Source organism: Athene cunicularia, assembly GCF_003259725.1.
Source record: "Athene cunicularia isolate RWA chromosome 4 unlocalized genomic scaffold, athCun1 chr4_part3, whole genome shotgun sequence".
Lineage (NCBI taxonomy): Eukaryota > Metazoa > Chordata > Aves > Strigiformes > Strigidae > Athene > Athene cunicularia.
In genome coordinates, this window is record NW_020799100.1 from 838523 (window position 1) to 861158 (window position 22636).

Below are 22636 nucleotides of genomic sequence, written 5' to 3' on the forward strand. Positions count from 1 at the left end.
GCAGAGTAGCTTTCTGCCTTCCTCCTACTCTGTGAGTAGTTCCATGTCCTACTGAAACAGAAGGAAAGAGTGGAAAAACAGGAGGAAACCCCCAACATTTGCTTTGAAATCTTGTCCTATTTAGAATGTCTACGTTGCAAAGAAATTCCTGCATTTATGGCCCAGTTTGGGCACAGAGAGATTGAACCACTGCACAAAGCTGTCCCTGTGCTGCTCTCCTGAGGGAAAAACTGTGAAAGCTGGTCTAGAGATACATATGTTCCCTGGATATTGCAGTCTGACAAGTTCTTCCACAACACACATACTGGAAAATAATAGCATTTTTGTTAAATACTCTTGCCTTCAAGCCTCTCTGTTGAGGACCTAATGGCTGAACCTCTAAATTATGGGAACTATTGGTTCTGCCTGTGATCTGTTGGAGATTTAGTTCTCTGCACCCGCTCCTTGGATAGAAATTTGGGTTGGAAGCACTATCCCTCTGACAGGCCACTCTGAAAGTCACCATCACTAATATCTGCAGTACTTGAGAAATGCAAGGTAACTGCCACTTGCCAGTCTAGAGAAAACTCACGTTAATGACCTCCAAGCAGCTCTAGTCTCCAACACACTTGTATCCTATAATTCAAAGCCCAGCAACTGCAGTTGTGGTTCCAGCAAACATGTCACTCCTTCTTCATGCCAGCCAGTGTTCCCCTCTGCAGTGTGCCAGAGACTTGATCCTACCAGAGAATAGCAGCAAAGCATTTTACACTGAGATGCCTGTACCCTGAGCTCAGCCAGATGCTCTGAATGATGCAATCTTGCGTTAACAGATAACCTACATCAGTCCCAGGTTACTGTCAGCTGCTGGCATAACCTTTGGCATCACTTGTCCCTCCCATCTCTTCATTCGGATCATGTGGGACTGAGCCCATGATCTCATGCAGAGACATGATGTTGGAGGCCAAAGCGAGTTTAAGTAAGTGTATTCCAAAGATCCAAAGCATCTTGCACCCTGAGGAACAGGCAACACTTTTTTGCAGGGAACTCCCTGGTAAATGTCATCCTTGCAGACTTCATGAATTTCCTGGTGGTGAAGTCACTGTTAATGGCTGTCTCCCCGGATCCTCAGGAAATGACCTTGTTGGCTCCAGAGATGGCCACCCCTACGGTTGGGATGGATGGGATGGATGGATGGATGGATGGATGGATGGATGGATGATGGATGGATGGGTGGATGGATGGATGGGATGGGACGGATGGATATCAACGTTCAGACACAGCCCTTCTGTCCTGAAGTGGATCCTTTGAACAAGATATTTTGAAGATGCTGGAGATAGGGAACTTTGCTGGCTCGAACTACTGCCATCTCCCACTTTTCTCCTCCTGATGTTTTTTTTAAAAACCATCTTTACTAACAAGTTTTCCACATTGGATCCAGATACGTCTCTCCAATTTGAATTACACCTCTAGGTTGGTTGCAGCCACTCTGCCATACAAAAAGAGAGGAAATCCTTCATCCACAATTAGTGACTACTGGTGGCAGGCAAGGGAAGACTTGGAAAATCTTTGGGTCTGAGAAGCATTAGTCAAACCTTATCAGAGCCCGTGCTAAAGGCAGGTTTTAGTACATCTATGGTAAATCTGCCTACCTTTTATTAGAGGAGAACTCAGAGAACATGCAGAGTGGCTCCTGGCTAGAACCAGAACCCAACTGTGGCTATAGCCAGAACATCATCATGATCACTGACAATGCAGAGATCAGCCATTCACCAAGGTCAGCCCATCATGTTAGATTCTACCTTAAAAAATGCTCTGCTCCCATCTGAACTGATGGGTTGGCTGAAGAGGAGAAAGGAAGAATGGAACCAGCCCTGAGGGAGTGAACATGCTGAGTTCCTGTCAGCACCCAGCAGCTTTTGCAAGGTAGTGATTTCTTTCAAATGGGATGGGAAGCATTGCTGCTGCCTACATTTGAGGTGAGGGAAGGGCTGATGCTTATTGATTTTTTTTTCACGTCCATGCAAGGAAACAATCAAACCTGGAGTGAGGATCCTTGCCATCACATCAATAAAAAGCATTCTTTTTGGATGTGAGGAAGGCTCTCCAGAGACCAGGGCTCAGCCTGGGCTTGTCACTGGTAGTTTTACTCCTGGTATAAACACTTTAAAATGCCAATAGTTACTCTTCTGTCTCCTCTTTCTTTTGTGGTTTCAACCACCTGGCTTGTCAATTGTTTCAAGAAGAGCTAATTAAAAGCTGAAACTGAGCCAATGAGGTACCTTCATTGAGTGGCAAATTCACTGCTTGTAAATATTCAATGGAACAAAGATGTAAAAGCAAATCTGGCGACACGTTGTAACCCCAAGCTCCCTGAAAGCCCACCACTCTTGAGGGAGCTCTCTGAGACACAGAGGCCAGGAGTGGGTTAGCCTTCTATGATACAGATCAGGCTTAGCTTGAAAAACCATCCACAAAGTTGGAGTCCTTCCTGATTCTCCAGCCTGATACCAATTGCAGTGAACTCACAAAGAGCACTGCCTCTGAAATATTCCTGGTCCTGATTTGTTTTCTGGTTTGGTTACCACATGTGCAAACACTGTGAATGCTCTTACCCTATTGTTTCAGCACTGTTAGCCTTGCAGTGCTGGATCAATGAATAAATTAAGGAGCATGCTTCTTCTATGACAAACTGAAGCTCTTGAGCCTTTGCTGCTTTTTCAGCTGTGCCCAGGTCACATAATTGCCCAAGGCTGTGTGAATCCTGACTTTGTGCTGATTTGTCCAACCCTGAAAGGGACATGGTTGCTTTGAGGACCTGTTTTGATCCTTTGCTCATGCCAATGACCCAGGAAAGGCCTCTCTCATCTCTAGAGGTGAGATTAGCATTATTGTTCACGATGGAAGTAGAAGACCACCAACTGGCCTCCTGTGGAGCCTTTCTGCCATGAGTCTGTCGTTCAGACCACAGCTGCAAAAGCAAACAGATAGAGAGTCTAGGAAACACAAGAGAGAGGCATTCAACACCCAGTGATGGCTGTGGCTCTCCATAAGGCCTCTTTCTCCTGCTTTGACCTCCATACCAGAGAGATGACTGGCTGTTGTCTTCCCAAAAGTTACTGCAATTCTGCCACGTATTTGCACACAGCCCCACAACAATTTTAAACAACACATTAAAATGCAAAGGAGAAAAATATAAAGGCTCCAGAAGCAAGAACAAGGACAAAGCTGATTTTCAAATTGATTCAATAAATATAAACAAGGAGCAGCATGCTACAGTAAGCGATTTCTCTGCACAGACGAGATTAAATCAGTCAGGAGGGAGGGGGCACAGGCAGGGGTAGCGGTAGCTGTCAGGAAGGAAGCTGCCAGAGAGGCTGATCCTGAGTGAGAAGGGAAAATGTGGGTGATGCCAAGGCCCTAATTTACTGCCAGTTGCTGTTTCTGATTGCTTGCTTCCCACCCACCCTCTTTGCCCGAGCTTACAAAGCAGCAGCTGCCGGCAGCTGTGGGCAACAGCACAAGCGTTAGAGCTCCCCACTGCTGCACCACGCTTACCCGTGCCAGGGCAGAGCCACAGTCGGGGTTACGAGCCGCAGGGGATGCAGCAGAGTGGGACCGTCTCCACTGGTGGGGCATATTTGGGTTTGTGTGGCATGCCAGCAACATGGAGCGGGGCATTTATGGGTTGGAGGGAAAAGAGAGAAGAGACCACCAGCAGATCAAGACCAAAACAGGCAGGCGTTCACATTTCCACCGGCAAATGGTCATGCAGAAGGACAGAGGGAGAAGTGAGCAGTCATGCTTGGGTGTCCTCCAGCTAAGCACAGCAACCAGCCCTCCAAGCCCTTCCTCCCTCGACCCTCAAGAACCGCTCCAGTCGAGACCTGAGCTGGGGACCCCAGTAAGTAGCATCCAGCCTCCTGGAGTGCTGCGGGGCTGCATGTTACCCACTCCTGGCCCCAGCGCAGCTCTCTCGTGCAGCGTTTCTTCACCACCCCTCCTCCCTGGCCTTGGCCACAGGGCTGACCTTCATCTCTTGGGCCTCCAGCACCTTCTTGCCATCCCAAGCCCAGCTGCGCTTGGTAAAGTAGTTGACGGTGGCAAATTCGATCAGCGCAGAAAACACAAAGGCGTAACAGACGGCTATGAACCAGTCCATGGCCGTCGCGTACGCCACTTTAGGTAACGAGTTTCTTGCGCTGATGCTTAGTGTGGTCATGGTGAGGACAGTGGTGACACCTGTGGAAACACAGCAGGAGACAAGGATGCTCTGAGACTATAAGCTCACACCCACCCAGTTTCTTCTCGAACCACACAGTTGGCATTTCCATCATGCAAATTTAGGAGCCATCCTCTCAGCCAAGTGGCCCACATTCCCAGTATAATTAAGGGACCCTTACCCAGTACAAGTCCGTGGTGCAATTCATAGAATGACTTAACAGTCCAGGTTGGAAGGAAAGTCAGCTTGTCCAACCCCTGCTCAAGTCTGGGCCAACTTCAGGTTGCTCAGGGCCTTCTCTGGTTCAGTTTTGAGTATCTCCAATTCATATAATCAATGGTAAACATCTGCATCTGGATGAGATTAATCTTTCCCAAACTCCATCAACTAGATCTCTGCTCACTATGAGTCCTAGCTCACAGGTAGGCACCCGCATTCAGCTCCTCATCTGCTAGCAGGATAAGTTGTGTGATGCTAGACCCACCTCCCTCACATAGAATATGCCATGGAAAAGCCTCTGGTTGCTTTTGCAATAAAAAATAGTAATAACAGTAAAAAATAATAAAATAGCAGTAAAAAGAACAGCTAGATGGTTGGGAACTTCATGGGGGACCAGAAACTGGTCACTCATTCAATGTGGTTCTCTCAACATTTTGGAAATAGTGTCGTGACCTGCCTGGATGGACACCTGGGATCCTGGGTCCTGCTGGCATGGCCAAGCACCCGGCAGTGGCCCAAACTGCCAGAATGAATGTCACAATGATTTATCTTTATAAAATGATCTGTTGCAAAATGCCTTTTAAAGCTTTTTTCATTAAGGCAAGCAACCCTTGCTATCCATTTTCCCCAATAATCTGCTTTTCAATTAAAAATGCATTAAAAACTTTATAAAAATATTGACTAATTTTCACTTCCCTTAAGCCATACTCCTGGTAATTGAAGAGTTTCAACAATATTGTTGACAACACTTTCTGAGGGGAAAAAAAAAGGAATAAACAATTGAAGTTCTCATTATTTTCTTAATAGGAAAGCAAGGCAATTTGTGAGTAAAGACATTTTTCACAAAGGTAGGTTTTAATTTTTCAGTCAGCTCTTTCCTTCTCAATCAGAGCTGCTACTCGAGGAAACCTGTCTAATTGCAAATCTCAGGACAACATAGGAGGGAATCAAATACCCTCAGAGAAGGGCTCACTGCCGGTGTCAGGGATGCAGAGATACTCCAGAACCACTACAGATGTAAGAGCCCACCTGGGGCGTGGACAGACACCGGGTTCAGCTGCGCACTCTGGGGTTTAGTTGCAAATTATTCACAGACAGACGAGTGAGGAAAGTTCACCAGTGACTGTATGCCTGAGCTGGTCCTATTTTCCACATGATTTCTGTCTGAGCCCCCGCTTTTCCATTCTGTTGGATGCAAACACCAAAAAGTGGGTGCTAAGGGGCTGCACCCCCTCTTCCTCACTGTTATCACTGTTCAATGCAGCAACGGCAGGCTGGATCACACAAACCAGTTTGGTCACACTAGCTGCCCAGCTCCCCGCAGCCGCACTCTGCTCCGGGGATCACTGTAGGATTTGCCTCACCAGGGAAGGGAAGACAACCTGATCCTAACTGGGAGAAGCTGGGGTCAACTGTAAATTTGAAAGCTTATTCATGACCTACATTTCACAAGTCACAGTGAACATAAAAACCATAATGATTCCCTTCTAGCTCATTTAGAAGGATGCAGAACTACCTGTGACCATCCCTGCATCCCATTCCAGTCCACAGCACAGGAACAAGATCCAGGCCTGCAGAGAGGGTCTGGAAAGGAGGACATCAGCCTTGCTGGGTTTGTGGGATTATTTCCATCAGGACTCTCGCTACAGAGAAAATGCTTCATGATCTTTGAAACCACACCACTTTCTGTCTTATTCAAAAACACGAGCAGGTGGTACCATGTATCCCCTCTCTGCTTGGTTTCTTTTGTCCAGTATACTCTTTGTTAAGTGGTGTCTGCTGAGCACTGTTATTTCCAGGAAATACAATCCTGCAGCATCACACCTTGTCTGTGAGTGTGTGTGTGTGTGTGAACTAAAGGTCTTGGCAGGAAAGCAGAAAGCAATTCTGTTATTAAATGTTTGTAAAAGCTATTAATATACGTGCAATTCCAGTCTGACACTTTGCCTTGGAGAGAGCATCTGAAGCCAGCTGAAGAAAATAATAACAATATATTTACCACGCAGTTATAGTGCCTCAGCCCAGTTATGTGGAGCTCTGACCAGGGGCACATCAGCAATTTCAAAGGTAGAGATTTAAATGCCTCCCCATGTACTGGTCCTCTCCTCCACTCAAAAGCCAATATAGATAAGCAGACACAGCCAAATGCATATAATTAGATGATCAATACCTTGATTACAGTTAATATTTATGGCTTGGCTTAGCAGAAACATGGACAGAAGTATTTGTGCAGTGATTCAGTGGAAGCAGGGGCACTGGGAAGACAGTGAGAGCTATTCTGGGAAATGGCCAGCTTCACTGATTCTGGTCAAGGCCTGGAGCAGACCAGCTCTGATGCTCAGTCTATTTGCTGTCATTTGTGGTGCCTTCCTCCCCCAACCTGAGAGGATGCCCCATACTCCCAGACTCACCAAAAACCGTTCGGGCAGGAACAGACTCCCTGTTAAGCCAGAAGGAGACCTGGGACAGGATGACCGTCATGATGCAGGGTAGGTAGGTCTGGATCACAAAGTACCCAATCTTCCTCTTGAGGTGGAAGTGTGTGGTCATGACGACATACTCCCCTGCAGAGACAGCCCGTTAGAGATGCTGAGCCACCAGTGCTTTCCAGGATGGGGCCAGCTGACCACCAATCCATCTCTAAACCACTAAAGATCTGTCCTGAGCAAACTTTCAAGTCCTTAGATGGAATTGCAGTGTGTGTGTCTGATATTGCTGCTGGCTGGCATGCCTTGGCATCTGACAGTGCTGCAGGCCACCCTAAAGCTGTGTGAAGGAGGGGTGCATGCTGCAGCACACTGTGAGCACTGACTTTGCACATCCTGCACTCACATGCACACAACTGCTGGGCCATGCCAGAAGCGTGCCCCAGTGCAGCTGGGGTGACTTCCACATAGTATTTGTCCTTTCACAACACTTCTCTGGAGGCCTCATTAATTCACTAGAAAACTGCTGTGGGACAAAGGCAAATCAGCACCAATAAGCAGCCAGGCAATAGACTTTTCCTGTTTCATCCCAGGCACAAGATGCCTCTGGGGGTCTCTCCTGATCCAGCTCCTATTCCTTTGCTGCTCCAGCCTAGGAAGCCAAGTTGTGGGTAAGATCCCTTAAGCCTAGAGATACTAACAGTGCTTCAGTAGGATTTCAGGACAAAAGATTTTATTTGCTCTGACGATCCTGAAAATATTCCACCTTTCCTCTCTGTAACCATCTCAAAAATCAGGGCAAGTTCTGTTGTTAAAGTCTGGGCTGCAAACCAGTTGTCCCTATTTTGCCTCACTGACCTATTCCTCCCCTCAAAGCTTTGGATATTTTGTTGGATTATTGTGCCTTTTTGTTGTGAACGTGACTTTGGTAAATCATTACACAGAGGAGCCTTTAGCAGCTTTCTTGCCACCTCAGGTTATTCATCTGAACATTTTACTATAACTTAAGTAGAGAGATGGGCCAGATATTATGACATTTAGTTCCCTGGACTCCCCACATTTCCCCAAGGGAGGTGATATGACTTGTTACAGACAGACACTATTAAAATCAAGTGCACCAGAGAGGAAATATCCTCAAATGGGAGAACTACTGGTGCATACAGAGGGAAAAAAAAAAAGAAAATAAAAGAAAAGAAGAAGGATGAGACAAACACATGAGATAACAGAAGCTATCAATACCTGGATTCCAAGGAGAAGGGAGGAGCAGCAGATGGGAGAGAAAGATGATTAATATTGGTCATTAATCAGCGGAAACATTTGTTTGGGATAATCTTCTATTAGCTGTGATAGTATTTGTGTAAGCAGATGCAGTGAAAATCACACTGAACATTATGTGCATTCACCTCCCCTGCCTGCAGTGCTCTCCTGAGGGACTGTAAAGGGATCCAAGACAAATGAACCCACAGTACCAAGAACCAGCTGAGCAAGGTGGGGCAAATCTTCCACACAACAGATCATTTTTAGATGTTAGAAAGGAGTTTTCTAGAGGGTATGTGTGATAAGGCTTTCAGTGGAAACCACTGAAAGCTAAACCCTTTATGCCTCTTGGTGACTGCTCCAGATACGCTCAGACATATTCTCCAACAGCATGTGACTTGGGAAGTACTGTGGTGCTCACTGACCACATGTACTGCCTCTAATCATGCCAGATCACAGCATTCAATGCCCATGGGTCCATCTCATCTGACAGTGTGCTTGGTCCACGCGTCGCATCGTGGTCCCACAAGTACCTGTGCTGGATCGAACCATCTCAGTCCCAACAACATGGCCCAGCAGGTCATACTGGTTCAGGCGAGATCCACCCTTCGCTACTTCCACTGATTTATCCTTCCCCAGTGTCCAGGTGTAGATCACCTCTGTCTTTGTGTAGGCATCTGTGGAGGAGAAAGAAGAATGAAGTTTGTGCTTCTGCCTGACCTAGAATATACCAAAATTAGCCTGTAGCCAAATTAATCCTTTCTGTGCATTCCTCAGAGCCACATGGCTGAGCGCAGCCAAGCACAGCCAGAGACCGAGGCAATTCAGCAACTGTTAAATCGAATGAGCAAAAAGGAGCTGGGGTTTTCAGAAGGGAGCTGGAAGAAGGGGCAGAGCACTGTCGCTGAGAGACACGCTGTCCAGACCAGCTGGCTGCTGGGGCAGCAGGACAGTCACAGCCCTGCCATGACAGGGACTGGGAGAGCCACGCTGACAGCTAGCTGGCAAGAAAGGCTAAATGCAAATGGGGTTGAATTTTAGGTTAAGGGGAAAAAGGTTAAAAATCTATACCCTCGCTCAGAAGCAACCCTGTCCCAGCCTTTTGGCTTTAGAGGTGGTGTGCCCTCCCACCGAGATGCTTTTTTTCCTGCACAACCCTGTGTTTGCTGGCCTACAGGCCAACCTGCCAGACAGCGAGGGAGGGCAGTGCTGAGGGAAGCCTCTGGACTGCTGCCTGGGGCAGGGCTGGGCTCAGGGCCAGGGCATCCTTCCAGGAGCTTGAAAGGTCCCCTCTCCATCCCACCCGCCCAGCTCCCGATATGCGAACACCTCTCTCTAACACATACAGTCACCATCACCTTCATAACCCTTTGTGGCCAAACCCCTGCTTGTCCTCATAGCCACTCCCTTTCCCAACAGGACCTGCATGCTTTTGGCTTTGCCAGCCCTATGGTACACAGGAATTGAGGCTCTGCAGACTCTACTAGGAGCTACTTCTCCCCATAATGCCCAAGTGTCCTGTCCATATCCACTTTGAGCCACTCTGGCAAGAACAAAGTTCACTAGAACAAGTTTTTAATTCATTTTTACCACCAGCTTCTCATATAAAGACATTAAAGAGTTCTTTGACTGGGGTCAAGTCAAGCAACAGGTCAGGTCTACGACAAAAATGGCTCAGCTCCTTCTTTGTGGAAGAATATCCTGAGACAAACAGATTTCTCTGATCTTTTTAAAACAACCACCATTATCCCTGCACTGTAGGTTTTGGCAAACCTGTTAAATACTAAGCAAGTGCTATGCAAAGTGGGGGGGCTGGTTTTGATGATCAGCCAATGTTTCTCAGCACACCAGCGTGCTGCCTAAGCACTTCTGACGCAGGCTGGCACCTCTCATCTGATGTGGAATGCTCTGCTTTTCCAACCCTTCCTTCCAGCTCTCAACATGCTTCTGGAGACCTCTATCCTCCGTCAGGCTTGGGTTTGTACAGCTCTGCCAATGCTCTTTCACCTTGAAGGGCAGCACCTTCTGCTTCAGTAGGTCACGGTTCACCCACCGCCACTCTCAGTCTACAAATCAAACTTGCCCGCAGTTTCATTGCCATCAGCCCTGAAAACACAGTTGTCTACGTATCTGGTCGTCTGGGACAGAAGTGTATCTGGTGTCACACAGGCATGGCGTGGATGTTTGGAACATATTTAATGCCACGAAGCTGTTTTGGTTCTGCTCAATGCCTCACTTGCAATGCAGTCTACTCCAACTCAAATGGGGACAGCTTGCTGACATTTAGTGGAGCTGGTAACTTCAGCAGCATGTTCTGCCAGACTAGTCTCAGACAGCTGCTGTACAAACGTGCTATGACTGGCTTAGAAACAGTTGTTCCCTGCTGCATACAACCATCTTCTAGGGAGCAGGGTGATAGGTAAAGCCATCACCTTCATGGTGGACAGCTGAAGCTATCTGAAATGAGTGGTGTCTAACTTCTCCTGCAAGCACTTTGCCTTCCCTCCCTGGGCAGCTGCCGTGGCACAGGGACAGGAGGCCACTGATGAGCCATTCAGGTTGTGGGGATCACTGGAAGGTGGTCACTGAGGCAAATTCAGCTGTCCTCTGAACAGCACGTGTCTGGCCCTGGCATTGTCTTCCTACTTACAAATCTGATCTACTCTAAGCTTCTTGCAAATGAGCAGCTTCCAGCTGTCAACAGCTTTTTGTGCAAACACTAGTTTAATGCTGCTCCAACACCGGAGAGGTGAGCTCAGATGCTATGTGGATGGGTGCTTTAGAAAAAGCCATACTAATGTCAACCAGGGACAGCTCTCTGAGCTGCTTCTATCAAAACTCCCATCATTCAGAGGCCAGATCAGTAAAAATACCCAAAGAACCCCAAAGGGTGTTCCAGCAGAAATATGCACATTAATGTCTTTTCCTCACCAAGAAACCTTCTAAACAATTAGATGTGGAGTAATCTGCCTTCCTGAAAGTCTTGTAATAATTCCAGAGTTTAGGCCTGAGGTATGAGATTTTATATCCCTCCTCACAAGGTCAATTAGCATTAATAATTCACCCTTTTCTAAGGCTTGCTATTTTACTGGCCTTAGTGATGTCTTGTGGCAATGAGTTCTACATTTAATTAGGTGCTGCCTAAGAAATAAATTTATTTTAGTAGTTTTGAATAATCCAGTTTCATGGATGCATTTTGTCATGAGGCAAAGGAGTAGATGCACATGATAAACATGATTTCTTCTGGTATCAATCAAACTTTTCAGCTTCTCCTTAGTTAACTCCCAAATGGCTACAGGAAGGAAGTATCAGTTTAGAAAGGTTGTGATTTCTCTGTTTTCTTAGAGTCCAAAAGGGGACATTACTGGTGGGGGCTCATTCTTTAGTTGGAGGTGGGTAACTCTTCCATCTAGTGCATAGACTGGGAGTGGTGCTCAGTTCGTTGGACCTGGAGGAGACTCCAGGCAGACTGGGACAAGGACATTTACTTCCTGAACCAGTGGCTTGGAATTTGGTCCCCACTCACTTTAGGAACAAAACCAAAAGAAATTTAATTTGTGTATGGGAGAGAAGAGGGAAATTATTCCTAGGCAGGGTATGGGAAGCCCAGATGAGCAGCTGCAAGCCTGGAAGGCTGGGAGCAGCTTTCAGCTCACCAGCAGCCTGCAAATCTGCCCTAAACCAGGACCCTTGGGTCTTGGAGCGGCTCTTCCCAGAGTTTCCAAGACTTTAACTTGAGAGCAGCCTGCCTGGCAGACTGAAGAGGAGCAAGGGGTTTGTAAGCTCCACTGGAGCATGGAGCCAGAGCAACCAGAGATTTCAGACTCTCCCCAGATTAGCAGGAGTGGTGTAGGGAAGCTGAACCTAGCAGCCCACACCACTGCTGTCTTCCCAAATCTGTCCTCCCAGGATCACCTTGTGGTGAAGGAAAAGCATCTCTGAGTTTTCCACCAATGCTGGTCCTTCTGAGGCAGCGCTGGAGAGGCAGCACTGCCCACAAAAGGCAGGGTGGTCAACGGGAAGCTGCTCTTCCCACTTCTCTAATAACCTTACAGCAGAACCATAGGTGTCTCACCCATCCTGTGAGCCTGAATTGACCACAGATTTGCTTGCTGCCCATTTCTAATGATGGTAGGAATTGTATGTATGAGATACCAGAAACAAATTTTTGATCATATTATCATTAGTAATAACTAATAACACTATTACTAAGATACTGTATTAATAAAATACTAGCCACACAAAGGACTGTTCTTCAGCTCTGTACCCACCTCCTTACAGAGGCTGAACAAGGTACTTACAGCTCCCAAATTTCAGCGGGCAAGCGTGCACATCCATTGGGAAGTCCTCCAGGTGCATGGGGCACTCTGCATGAATCGTTAGCCTACAAGACAAAACACAGGGCATGATCAGAAACGCCCGGCTGGAGAGGCTCCCACCTGGTCCTTCTGCCACAGCATCTTTGCCTTGCACACATCAAAGGCAACAAAGGCTGCAATGTGGTCACTAACCTCTGGGTGTCTGGGCAGAAGGCCATCAGCTGTGGAGAGAACAGCAGGCACACAGGTCTGGCAACCTTTCCCATTGCATAAACTCAACCCTCTTGACTGAGTTCATCTTCAATTGCTCAGTGCAATCAGAAAATCTGCCAAAGCCCAACACTTCTGTTTGCTTACACACTGTGCACAAAGAGCTCATTAATGGGGACATCTCAGGGACCATGCTGGGAAGCAGAGGGAAAGGGCTTCCAGGGAACACGGCCTGTTCTTCCTGGTGGACTGGAAGGAGCTGAGAGCTGGCACACTGTTCAGTCAGGAAGCCACAGCACTACCGGGCTTGCTGAGCAAAGTCAGCAAGAGCCATGAAGTCGCAGGTGTTGCACCAGCATAGATGAGGCATGTGGGGTGCCTCATCCCACCTCCCCTGGCTCTCTCCTCGCTGGTGGCACTGCAGAGGATGCTGTGCGCAGATGCAGAGCTGCATGTCCTGGGGGTGTTTGGGGGGGGGTGGGGGTGCAGGACAACTTGTGTGCTCTACGCATCCACCAAATCCCAACAGGATACCTCGTTAGGAAGAGGTTTTGTGAGAGAGGCACAACCATAAAAGTAGTGTGTTTCAGAACATGGGGCCAGACATACAAAGATCTGTTATGAAAGGCTCTAAAAAACGTAGCTTTAAGCTCATGTTCCTGAAGTACCACAAAGCCTGCAGCCTAGGAGGGGGAGCCAGGACAGGGCTTCCCAGGAGATGTCTAATACAATCGTCTCTGAAGGAACCATTTGTAGAAAAAAACTACCCACTTCTGATGGCTCGGCAAAATAACAAATAAACCATGACAGAAGCAACATGTGGATGCAAAGGGCAAGTGCACAGACCTAAGGCTGAAGGTGCCTTGTGGAAAACTCAAGCCAAGAAGCACAGTGGAAAGCTTCTGTTGAGATATTTTCCTTCAGCTGGAAAAATGTTCAGTTAAGTTATTCTTCACAGAAAATACTGAGGCTTAGTCAAATGCAAAACAAACCCTGAAAAAAAATAAAGGGTTCAGAATTTGTTTGCTAAAATCGAAAAAAAAAAAAAAAAAAAAAAAAAAAAAAAAAAAGAGAGGACTGTTTTTTTAAATTTGGCATTAAAAAATTGGGGGGACAAAACCAAGCACTTCAAAAATCGCTCTAAAAACTCCTGTGGGGGAAACAAAGCAGAATCCCCTTGGAGGTGGCAGAGGATCTCCGAGGCTGCAGTGATGGTGGCTGCGGGCGGCAGATGGTGCTGTGACAGGCGGACACCTGCACAGGCGACGGACGGAGCAGCAACAAATTTCTGCAAAGATGCTCCATGTTGGCTGTGAGAGCAGCCCAGGCTGCGCTGGAAACTCTGTGCTGGCTGCGAATTTTACTCTGCCAGGTGAGGAAACGAACCTCACGATTTCAGACCTGTATTCAGCCTCATCTGCTTCTTTTAGAGGGTCTAGAAAAACTGGCATCCTGCGAGAGACAGGCAGAAGCATTAAATCAAGAACTGGAGGAGCAGAGCTGGAAGCTGCTGTAACTTTGACGGGGCAGGGCTGGGTGGCCAAAACCCTCCTGCGTGACCCACAGCCCCTGTAGCACCCACAGCAGGGATTTAAATCCCAGTTAACCCAGCCTTTGGGAGTGTCTGGGAGGTGAGGCACATATCTCCTCTGCAGGGGTCACTGGGGTCACAGTGCCGCAGAGCAGACTGCACCATGGGCAAGTCTACGCCTTGTTGCACCAGCTAGCAAAGGAAAGCGGTGAGTTTCCTGCAGACCTTCTGAACACAGACCCACAGTGTTTCAGTGGTACGTCTCTGTTCCCTAATGCAACAGCAGCCCATATTCATTTCTGCAGTTTTTCAATGCCAGGTACCCCTGTCCTGTCTCCACTGGGCACATCCACCCCCCTGTGCCCCAAGAGCCACCCCACAGTGGAGAAAAAATCCTATAAAAGCAGCTCCCACAATCAGGACAGCTATGATTCTGATAAAGAGCTCTCAGCTACTGAGCATCAGCAGAACGTTGTCCCCATACACCCCATGGGGAGTCCTTGGGCTGTTGAGTCACCATTCACTGCTGGGTCCCATGGGCTCACAGCACAGATGCTCTGTACTCCGAACACATTAATCACAGAAGATTTATTGGGTCTATGCAGGCTGACTCCACTTCCAGTAGAGGAGGCCAGTGGATATTTACAGACACTTATAGAGAAGCACGAAACATGGGTGAATTCAGAGAAAACCACACTTTGCTGTCATCTCCCAGCAGCTCGTGGTTTACAGCTTCCATGATTCAGAGGCTGTATCCAGGTGACTGAGTGCACCAGAGACCAAGGACCTTTTCTACTCAGAGTCTGCCAGTCCTTTCTGAATCCGTGTCCATGAACAGGGACCACTATGTCCTGTAGTAAACATTCTACTGACAAACAGGTGATGACTGTCCTGCAATATATCTGGCCCCAGCTTGGCTATCTCAGCCAATCCAAGAACCACTGTGTGGCCAGTGGAACTTCCTTGGGAATAAATCACTCTGACTTGCTGATCTCTTCTTCATCTCTGGACTGAATGTACCTGTTTTACATGAGAGAGAGAGACTTGATCTTTATGTCTTCAACCAAGACTCACTGAAGTCAACAGAAAGACTGACAGTGATTCTGACAGGCCTACAAGCACATCGTTGGAAGTACTTTCTTCTGGACACTCAAAGGTCACTATGAACAAATTGTTCATTTGCTCTAACACCTCTCTTTTGTAATCTGCTTGAAGATGAGGATTTCAAGAAGACAGTATGAAAATCTGGCAGCAAGGTGTGGAGTCAACAGCCCTGCTCCTCCTGTTCTATTTCTTTTGTGATGCTTTCTTCTGTCAGCTCAGAATTTACTTGGGGGAGCTTCATGGTTAGCAAGCTTGTCAAGAATGTCCTCACAAATCTTACCACTCTATTCCTTCTGTGTACTTTCCAAGTGCAATGGACTTTTTTCTTCTAATATTTGTCACTGTCACTTGTGTAAAGGAAATGTTGATGCATTCCCCCCATCTTCCTCAGCAGGCCACACAAGACATTTTCTTACCTTCTTATTCCTTTGTTGGCTTCACTAATTACTTTATTATTTCAAAAGGCTCTTAGCTGGGTGTTCCCAAAGTCGGCTTTTCCAAAGGACCTCTCCTCTGATCAGTGCTTTCCTTCTGATGTATCCTGAACTCCCCCAAAAAAACAGGTCTTCTTCATCCACTGTACTGTTTGCAAGTCTTGAATGTGATCAACAGCTACTATGAATAAGGAAAGGACTGCAGATTATAGGTCCGGTGGTTGAGTGCCATTTAGAGCAGACAGAAAGAGCGTCAGAGGGGACCAGGATGGCAGCAAACACCAGCTGGGCACAAAATGGCCTTGGCCATACCCTCCTGCTCTCTTCTGGCCATGGCCAACAAGAACAGGTATTGTCAAGAGAAGGAGACAACTTTATATGGATGCTGGATGACTCCATAGGTGTGTGGGAATGCAACAGTCACACTTTAAATCTAAAGTGTATTTTATTAGCTGATCCAGTAAATAACACAATAAATCCATCAACAAACCACTGAAAAGGCAACCTAATCTGCCACTTCTCCACCTACAACTGAAGGAGCTTTTAAATCTCCTGAAATTAAATCAAAAAGAAAATGCCACATCATTCCTGTGAGATGAGTCTGGTTCAGCAACTTCAGCCAGTCAGCACGTTCACAGATAACTCAGAAGGGAGTTATCTCTTCTCTGCCAAGGGGGGAAGCAATACAGGCATTCCCTCTCCCAAGTGCTCTCCCCTGCCTCAAGCCTCTTTGCTTTGCCCCCCATGCATGCCGGGGTGTGCCGGCTCCCTGCAATGCTCTCCTGCTGCTCGCTCCTGCTCACCCTTCTGCCCCCCGCATCCCTCAGCCATCCTTCAACCCCCTCCTGCAGCCTCTCTTGCACACACTCATCTTTCAGGGTGCTAATTAGAGAGGTATTTAGGTGAGCTGTGGAATCAATCACTGCTCAGGAGAGTGCTCACAGTCCCCTTCCACTCCCCCGCCTGCTGGCCTTCCCCGCCACCTCCTGTTGCTGGCAAAGGACTCCTCAGCACCATATGCTTTGCCTAATGAAACGTCAAAATGTCAAACTAAGAGGAATGTATCTTGCTTCCCAGACAATTACCACTGCCTCTACAGCATTTAGGTAAAAGAGCATGCTACAGAAATTCTCAACTTTGCCCCTTACCCTGTGCAAGGTAGCTCATGGCCAGCTAGCCACAGAGGTCTGCTCATTGCTCCGATGTTCAGGTCCAGACATCCAAGCCCTAAAATGTCATTATAAAGCCTAAACGGTATGTGAAAAATAGCCAAGCTGCCAGCAATCCCATAATCCAGCTGTTGTATCCTTTGGCTCAGCTGTCCCAGGCACTAGCAGTAACTTACACAGAACTGTCTTGAAATCACACCCCAAGCTCCTCATGTCTTCTCTTCACTTTGCTGGCACAATGGCACCAAAAGTGGAACATCCAGGAAAGAAACCATGTTTTTCTCTTTAAAGTCATGGGAAGTCCTTTGAACTGCTCAACACAATGGCAAGAAGCGTGAATCAGGCTAAACATACCTCTCCCAGGGCTGACGGTACAACAAACCACTTCATCTGCGTTCTCATGGTTACCAGGAGCTTAGCAAAGCCTTTGATGTGTCATTAGAGCCCCTGTCGTTACCTGCGTCTTGCTGCAGGATGAGCGAGAGTCTCAGTCCAATTTCTGGGACGCAAATGTAATAATCCCTTGGTGTATGTGTGGTACAAAAACATGACAGCACCCTGCACGGCAGAACTGACTTTGTTTATGCCAGGGATATTTGCTTGAGTTTTGTCCTGATTTCTCCTCTATGAGATTCATTAATAACCACAGTCAGGCCAAATAGTGTTTACCGTTTAGGCTGTGTGAGAATCTAGGTTAGGTTTAATTGCTGGAGTTTGAGATTGAAAGCCAAATTGCTTCTAGGATCCTTGTACTGGATCTGAAAGTGCTGAATTCAGTTTGCATTCTCCCCCAACCCCTGGAGATTTCAGCCCATGATGGCAGAAATGCAGCGAAATAAGGTGATCTCTGAAGATTTCTCCCTCCTGGGACAGCTTCCTTACAGAAGTCTGCCTGCACAAAACCAAGCCTAGAAGAAAGATAATTTCTATCTTTGGATACACTCTGGAATCCGTAAGGCAGGGAAAAGCAGGCTATGCAAATCTCATCTATTTTGTCTGCTTGCATGTTCAGTAGTCAGTCTAGCTTTGGTCTGCTCGGGTCCATTTACACTGCTGTCTAGGATCATCCCTGATGTGGGATGCAGCTGTCAGTCCAAACTACCCAGAGGAGGTGGTGCTGGGATGGCCCAGCTGCTGCTCTTGCAGAAAGAATGATGGTTGCACCTCCATTGTGTGGAAGGGTTTTGTGAGCTCCAGTCTACAGCTCTCTCAAGTTGCCCGGGGTTTAAAAAAAAACAGGCAGTGAAGACAACACAAAGCCTTTTCTGGGAGAGACTCTGTGAAGTTCTGTGATTTCAAAAGGCAGCCTGGGAACCTCAAACCCTGAGCATGCTGCAGGAGGTACAAGATTTGTTATCTTGGGTTCAACAGCCCCGGTAGGACTGCACATGTCCTGGGTGCCTTTGTACTCAGCTTTTCCTTCTGTTCTACCTCTGCCTCACCCAGGGGTTCACTGACCCTCCTTCCAAAGTGCTTGTGCACTGCTGCAAAGGGCTTCACGTTGTCTTTAGCAATAGAGGTTCTTGAGGCAAAGTCTCTGGGCATGCAGCTGAATGCATCAGCCTGGCAGTTAAAGAAAACATCCTTTAAGTGCATAACTTGAGCACATATTGTCTGGGAACCACTCTGACAATAACGACAAAGCTTCAACATGCCCCTCTGACAGTCCCTGTGAAGTACAGGAGAGCTCTTTAAAGCCTGGATTCACAAAGTTGAATCCCATCAGCACAGCATTAAGCTTTCACTATTTTCATATGCTGCAAGACCAGGAAGAACCATAACATTATCTATGTGTGCCACACAATTCAAGCCAGAGAGTACACCCAGAGATTGCTGCAGCAGCTGAGTTTTTGTCTGTGCCTTATGTAAATCCGTGCACAGTTCCTGCTTCATTGTACTGAGGTCTGACACCAGAGCTTTGAGGCCCCAGCTCAACTTTTCTGAACTGCTTGATCCTGTAGGAGCTCCACAAACAAGACTGCAGAGGCAGTGCTACATGATAAAGCTGTGTTCCTCATGCCCTCTAAGGCAGCTGGAGTAGCAGGGAAGAGGCAAAGGCATCAGTAATTCTGTCCCTTCCTCTGAATGAGGGGAATAGAGAAATGCAATTTTGTGCTGTGGTTGCAAAGGCCATCTTGTCACCCAGCTGCCAGGGCCTGAGTCAGTGATCTGATGCGTGCACCGTGACGTTGCACTGATCCATGAGGAGGCTGTGCCGTGACTAAAGGAAATCTCTGGACACTCAGCTACAGCTGGTGTGTGACTCCTTGAAGCTCAGGTCAGTGATAAAGAGGCTCTCTCCAGGAGCTATAAATACTGTCACACAGGTGTAATTTTGCTGGATGCATGTGTCAGAGTTGCTGTTCCACCAGAGCAACTTCATCTATAAATGTAAGCCTTGACTAAGAGAAGTTGGCTTTCACAGCAGGATAAATAGCAAGAGACATGCCTCTAATTGCACATCAGCAGAACTGATCCCTCAAGGATATTGGCTGGTACAAGGTAAAGGAGTAGGATATGTCTCAGGAGTCAAACTGCATGGCAATGTACCAGTCTAGACTGAGCCTGCAAAGGATGACCTGGGCAGTCCCACTAAGTCTAGGGGAAATCTGGTGGAGGTCCAAACTTGCTCTGTAGTCAGCAGGACAGAGCGTGCCTCTTTGGGACTTGCACTTTGCTGGATGTCAGCTGTGTGGGGCTGAGATTGGCTTTTTGATACTACTCTTTCCTTTGAGGACACATGTGCATACCCCTGGGCATGGGGGAGAACAGAAAATGTGCCACTTGGATATAAAACATGAGTCTCTTTCCAGCCTTTTCCTCGGAGGAGGTTTCAAAGCACTTAACAAGGGAGAGTGATACCATCATCATCATTCTACAGGGGAACTGGGGTGTGAGTGCCAGGTAGGACTTGGTCTCTGAGCCTCAGCCAGGTGCACAGTCCTGGACCATGCAGCCTGTGTCCTTCCTTTCTGAGCCCCTGCTCAAAAGATCCTGTGTGGCCCCAAGCAGGCATTTCCTTCAGCAGCAGGGAGAAGGGCAATCATCAGATGCACCAGGACAGATGTCCCATCCTGGACATGTTGAACTGCAAACCCAGAGGAGCCCTGCTTTGTCCTGGACACCCTGTCCTGTGCAGTGGGCAGTGCCTTCCAGGTGGCCATCTGGCCGGCTCTAACCATATCTCCAGCATCAGGCTGGCCCAGTACTGCCCAGAGCCCCACCAGGATAGCTTCACACACATCTGCACAGCAGCAATCTCTGCTGGGTGAGGAAAAGATCTCCATGCACTACAGCTCCTCATACTGTGCAATACAACACATGACAAAATATCCAACCCATACCTTTGGGTATCTCTGAGTGGGCTCTTCACCTCTCACACAGCCTTAATGGTACATTTAAGGTGGGCAGGAGCACACGGAAAGGGAGGTCCAGACTCTCCTTTATCCTCCCCTGTTTTGGGGAGACAGCTAAACTGAAGGATGTGTTGAATTTATTTAAAACATCCCATGAGTCCATTTTCTTCAAGAATCTCATTTCCAGGAGCCTCTCAATGCTGCCATCCTGGCACCTGCCCAGGCCTAAATGGAAAAGTAAATCCAATACTTCCTCAGTCACACAAAACTTGCCGAAGCTAATAGCTGTTTGCTGAATAAAGAAGTGAAATGATATAAAACTGCTGAAATCGAGTCCTTTTTTTTGCTGTCTTATGCCAGTAGCTCCCATAATACTTTACAGTCAGACAGTGATACCAATGAGGGGAGTGTTAGTCATCCACATGCAGGTCAGAGAGCCAGGAGCAGAACCCAGCCCTTAACTCAAGTTGGGCTTCTCTCTTCATTTACCCCATCTGCCTCAGTAACGTGAGGTCACTGATGTGTGGAGATCTAAACCCCTGGGGCTCTAGCAGGATTAGCTCATATTTGAGAGCTGCTGCACAAAAGCAGAGCATTGTTTATCAGTGTAGGTTGTAAAACTTGCTGACGCTATGTAGATTCACAGCCAGCTTAACTATGAAGAGATGAAATTCTGTCTGGTCCTCAAAAAACAGAGGTGAAAGGGTAGCATCTCAGCACACAAAATCCACAGTGAAGCCTATTATTAGTTAAGATTGGCTTGAAGATGGAGGCTGAGGAAATAATTCTTGAAAACAAAGATTTGCCATGTTCCAAAACCAACTCAACACTTTTCCTTGTGCATCTATGAGTAGCTTGTTGTTTCGTTTATAAGCCCATTTACCTTGGAAGGCAAATTAGTACATCAACCTCAGGTGGCAAACATTGTTTACATGGGTGAATAGCTTATAAGCATATAAAAATATCTGAATAGTTCCGGAACAAACGTACAATTAACCCAAAGGCATTTCTCTTCATGCTCTCCACCTGCTGTAGTTTAGTGATAAATGTATGTACCAGGGCTGTTCTTGAGAAATCCAGAGACGATGACTGCCCAAGCATGGCTCCCCAACAGCGACTTGTGTTTGAGAAGGAAGGCTCCAGTTGCTGGAGCTCACAGCAGGGTTGCAGAGGCTGTATCACTGCCAGGGGTCTCATGCTGCAGGGCTACCTGATGTTCAGGGCTCCCACTGAGAGCTCAGTTGGGGACAACATGGACTGGGTTAAACAGGGAACTTCCAGTGGCCTCTCCAAACCCGGCACCTCCAAAGCACAGTTTTTACTAAGCTTTTTTTTCTTCCCTAATGATGTGTATCGATTACAGAGATTTGGATTTTTGTTTCCATGAAGTAGGAAAAAAAAAAACGCATTGTTCCCACAAGCAAGCTTGGGCTTAAATGTTTCAGATGGCTCCAGTGTAACATGCTGAACAAAACCAGATCTATTCTCAAGCTGCTGGAGAATAACTAATTCTCCCATCCTCATGTTCCCCTACCAATACTGGAAGACCCACCTTGTATCCCATCAGAGGTCAGGAACAAAAATAAGTGAGGTGGCGCACCAACTCCACAAGCTATAGATTCCAGCACTTTCTACATCATCACATAAAAGAAAAATATCAACGTGAATGATGAGAAAAACGCTACCTTTAAAAACATGCTTTGAGGATCAATGATACTACATAGGTAGGAAACAAGGACAGCAGGGAAAGCAGCAGGGTACAACTCAAGTGTGTGAACAGAGTCAGTGGAAGCCGTCAAAAACCCTGCTGTGATGTACCCTGAGGTCCCACCCTTGCCTGCATGTGTACAGGGACCTGGAAGACCCTGGCTCAGGAGACACAACCTTACCTCATGGTGTACAGGAGAGTGCCATTGTCCACCAGGCGCAGCAGCTTGTTGGGTGTTGTCATGTTATGGGCGACAGATTTCTTCCCATTGTGGAAGAAGGTATCAGGAGTCCAGATCTTACTGGCCAGCAGGTTGTTTAGGGGAAGTATTTTCATGGGACCATCAAACTTCAGCCTTTCATCTCTCCAGGATTGTCGGAAAAAGACATCAATAGTGTATTCCTTTGCAGAGAAAGGAGAAAAAAATAAGGTCTTGTTTTACTCAGCTCTTCATTGCAAACAAGCTGCTTCAAGAAATGGTAAATATCTTCGGTTGTTGAGCATACTGTATTTTGGCACACCTTGGCTGACTGAAACATGGTGCAACAAGAAGTAGGCATTAATGGCAGTGGAGAAATGTGTGGAGGATAGAGGGCATTTACACATTTTGTATAATTACTTACATAGGATGCCAAAATTTGTGTTTCAGTGCTTCTGACCGTTGCAGACAAGCTGCAGTACAGCCTACAGTGGCCAGTCCTG

General features: G+C 47.2%; 1 protein-coding gene across 3 annotated transcripts in view; it reads right to left on the reverse strand.

The window, feature by feature from the left end:
- Window positions 1–22636, reverse strand: part of GABRA3 (gamma-aminobutyric acid type A receptor alpha3 subunit) — a 67732-nt gene that overhangs the window by 11123 nt on the left and 33973 nt on the right. For all 3 annotated transcript variants that reach the window (XM_026848460.1, XM_026848462.1, XM_026848461.1), the window contains 5 exons: window positions 22116–22336; window positions 12405–12487; window positions 8637–8780; window positions 6832–6984; window positions 4010–4221 (listed from right to left, as the gene is read on the reverse strand). In XM_026848460.1, coding sequence (XP_026704261.1) covers window positions 4010–4221; window positions 6832–6984; window positions 8637–8780; window positions 12405–12487; window positions 22116–22336 — 813 coding nt within the window. The remainder of the gene's footprint in view (window positions 1–4009; window positions 4222–6831; window positions 6985–8636; window positions 8781–12404; window positions 12488–22115; window positions 22337–22636) is intronic.